General features: G+C 48.3%; 1 protein-coding gene across 1 annotated transcript in view; it reads left to right on the top strand.

The window, feature by feature from the left end:
• Positions 1–91: 91 nt before the first annotated feature.
• svep1 (sushi, von Willebrand factor type A, EGF and pentraxin domain containing 1) overlaps positions 92–2,797 on the top strand; it is a 78,301-nt gene continuing 75,595 nt past the window's right edge. The window contains 2 exon segments of the mRNA XM_034150033.1: positions 92–1,116; positions 1,118–1,159. Of these exon segments, the coding sequence (XP_034005924.1) occupies positions 628–1,116; positions 1,118–1,159 (531 nt within the window). The 5' untranslated portion in view covers positions 92–627.

Below are 2,797 nucleotides of genomic sequence, written 5' to 3'. Positions count from 1 at the left end.
CCAACTTTTTCCCCACCGTCCTCCCCTCCTCCTCCTCCTCCTCCTCCATGTGTTTTTTTTAAATGATTTGGGGAGAAGAGGGGAGCAAGCATTCACAGCTTGGCTGACGGTGCAGGCAGGAGCGTCACGTAGGACAAACGGGAGCCTGAGGGGCAGCACTCTGGGACTGAAGACGACTGAAGAGGCTCGGGGGGTGTTTTGGGATCTGATGCACAGCTTGACACACACACACAGAAGAGGAAAGGAACACTTCCACACTCCCAACACGCTTTCACAAAAACACACTTACTGCACAAAAAGCAAGGAAAAGCCAGATTTGGTTGTTGCAGACAGGCAGGCACATACCTTACGAGCAAGCTTAAATCCTTTTCCAGACGGGATCTGAGTTTTCTTCCACTGGAGAGAAAAAGAAGCAGATGGATATGTGCTTATTTTGAAGGAAAAGAATCCTCGTATCCTTTCAGCAATGCTTTTGAGGAACTTTTGCACTGAACTGTTGATCTGCTATGTTCCTGGACGCTGACATAGTACATATTTCAATCCACTGAATTCTTCAAAACAGGATCCACGTTTTCTTTCTTCTCTACAGAGCGTTTCTCCAGGGCAGGTGTTGTGCTGACTGTCACTATGTTTTCTCAAAGGTACTCTTTAACACCATTATGGACTTCTTGCCTTTTGGTCCTGTGCATCCTGGACGTATGGACCAGCGCCCAACAACAGTCCCGCAGATCCCGTCAGATGCCCTCGTTGACCTCCTCCTCTTCTTCATCATCATCCGGCAACCTGTCGGAGAGCGCCGAGAGCAAAGTGGAGCGCCTCGGCCAGGCGTTCAAGCAGAACGTCCGCGACCTGCGAGAGAAGAGCTCCTGCCTGGACATGGTCTTCCTGGTGGACGAGTCGTCCAGCGTGGGCGCCAACAACTTCCTGAGCGAGTTGAGGTTCATACGCAAGATGCTGTCCGACTTCCCCGTGGCGCAGGAGGACACGAGGGTGGCGTTGGTCACCTTCTCATCCAAGACCCACGTGGTGACCAGGGTGGATCACATCTCGGCGCCCAAGCCCCACCAGCACAAGTGTTCGCTGTTCAACAAGGAGATCCCGGCTATCAACTACAGGGGGGGGGGGCACCTACACCAAAGGAGCCTTCCAGAGGGCAGCGGTGAGTCGAGATGATGTGATGAAGTGTGTGTGTGTGTGTGTGTGTGTGTGTGTGTGTGTGTGTGTGTGTGTGTGTGTGTGTGTGTGTGTGTGTGTGTGTGTGTGTGTGTGTGTGTGTGTGTGTGTGTGTGTGTGTGTGTGTGTGTGTGTGTGTGTGTGTGTGTGTGTGTGTGTGTGTGTGTGTGTGTGTGTGTGTGTGTGTGTGTGTGTGTGTGTGTGTGTGTGTGTGTGAGCCCACCTACCTTTGTATAGTTTGGATCTCTGGTTTTTTTCCCTCCCTTGACCTCTTACATCACATCATAGACTAAACAGTAAATCGAGAAAATAATTGGTTGCAGCCCTTGTTTGGGTGAGGGGAAATATTGCATTTCATATCCCTCTCCCTCCCCCTTTTTCCAGGCTTTTTCTACACAATGTCAAATAATTGCAAAAAAGGTCATACACAAAAGAACACCTTTAGCATCAGTTTGAATTCAGACCGGTGGGTCAGACATAAGGATAAAGTTATGTGTGTGTGTAGAGGAAGTGATTGTGGCTCACTAAGGTTGATACGTAGCCTAGCTGTTGCGGCTCCCGCTTCCTCTAAATTACACAGCAGCAGGTAGCGAGGGGAAGCCGCTTGCTGGCTAATTGTTCAGGAGTTTCCAGTGATAAAAATACCATTAAGATTGAGCACATGCATGCACAGACACACACGCTGATGCATGCATGAAACAACCAATGATTAGGTTAGAAAGTGGAGCAAGTAGCAAGACAGTCCAAAAAGTCATTGGTTGCTTTCTGAAATGGGGGCAATGTGGTTTAGATCAAGCCTTCTGGGGGAATTTGACTTCACTTCTAGCTAATGGTAATAAATGACTTCATTATTACTGATAAGGTTTTGTCAAATGATCCTTTAACTTCAGCGTTCCTACTGGCAGTACAGGTTGTACGTGTGAATGTGTTGTACAGGCAGGGATGTGGGGTTACCCTAGGTCACAGGGGGTCAATATGTTAGCTTGTTTATGGTTTGTTGATTTGAGCTGCCTGACACCCAGCAGCGCACACACACACGCACTCACACACACATGCACCGAGGCGAGGACATGTGGCACAGTTCATCCGTCAAGTCCAAACAGCCCAGCTGTAAAAGCCGTGTTGGTGGTATCGGGGCTGGTCCTGTGTAAACACCTCGCTCAGCCTCAGATCTGCCTTCAGTTAGAAGCTTTGTGAGCATTATTGGACGTACACACAGGACAGGATTCAGATGCTTCTGGGTCCTGTAGACCTGCTGACAGCCGGCTGGTCGTTGTTGCGTCCACACAGATGGAAGGACAAATGGATAAGATCATGGCTTGCTGACAAAAACACATTATAGGTGTTATGACTGGGTGAACTGAAACCCTCTGATACACTCATGTGATTCAACAGCTGATAGATAACGTGTGTTGCTGTGCAGTGATGCCCCTCCAGTCAGTAATACTCATCAGTTTAACAGTGGTATACTTGAATTGATCAATTTAAAACTACAGCCATGTCAAATTGCCCAGCCAATACGTTTGTTTAGATTAGCAATTTTGATGTTGTCTTGCTAGGGTTAGGGCTAGGGTTAGGGTTAGGTTTAGGGTTAGAGTTAGGGTCTCCCAAAATCAAATCAAAT

This window comes from Trematomus bernacchii, unplaced genomic scaffold (assembly GCF_902827165.1).
Source record: "Trematomus bernacchii unplaced genomic scaffold, fTreBer1.1, whole genome shotgun sequence".
Lineage (NCBI taxonomy): Eukaryota > Metazoa > Chordata > Actinopteri > Perciformes > Nototheniidae > Trematomus > Trematomus bernacchii.
This window is presented reverse-complemented; position numbering and strand designations above follow the sequence as displayed.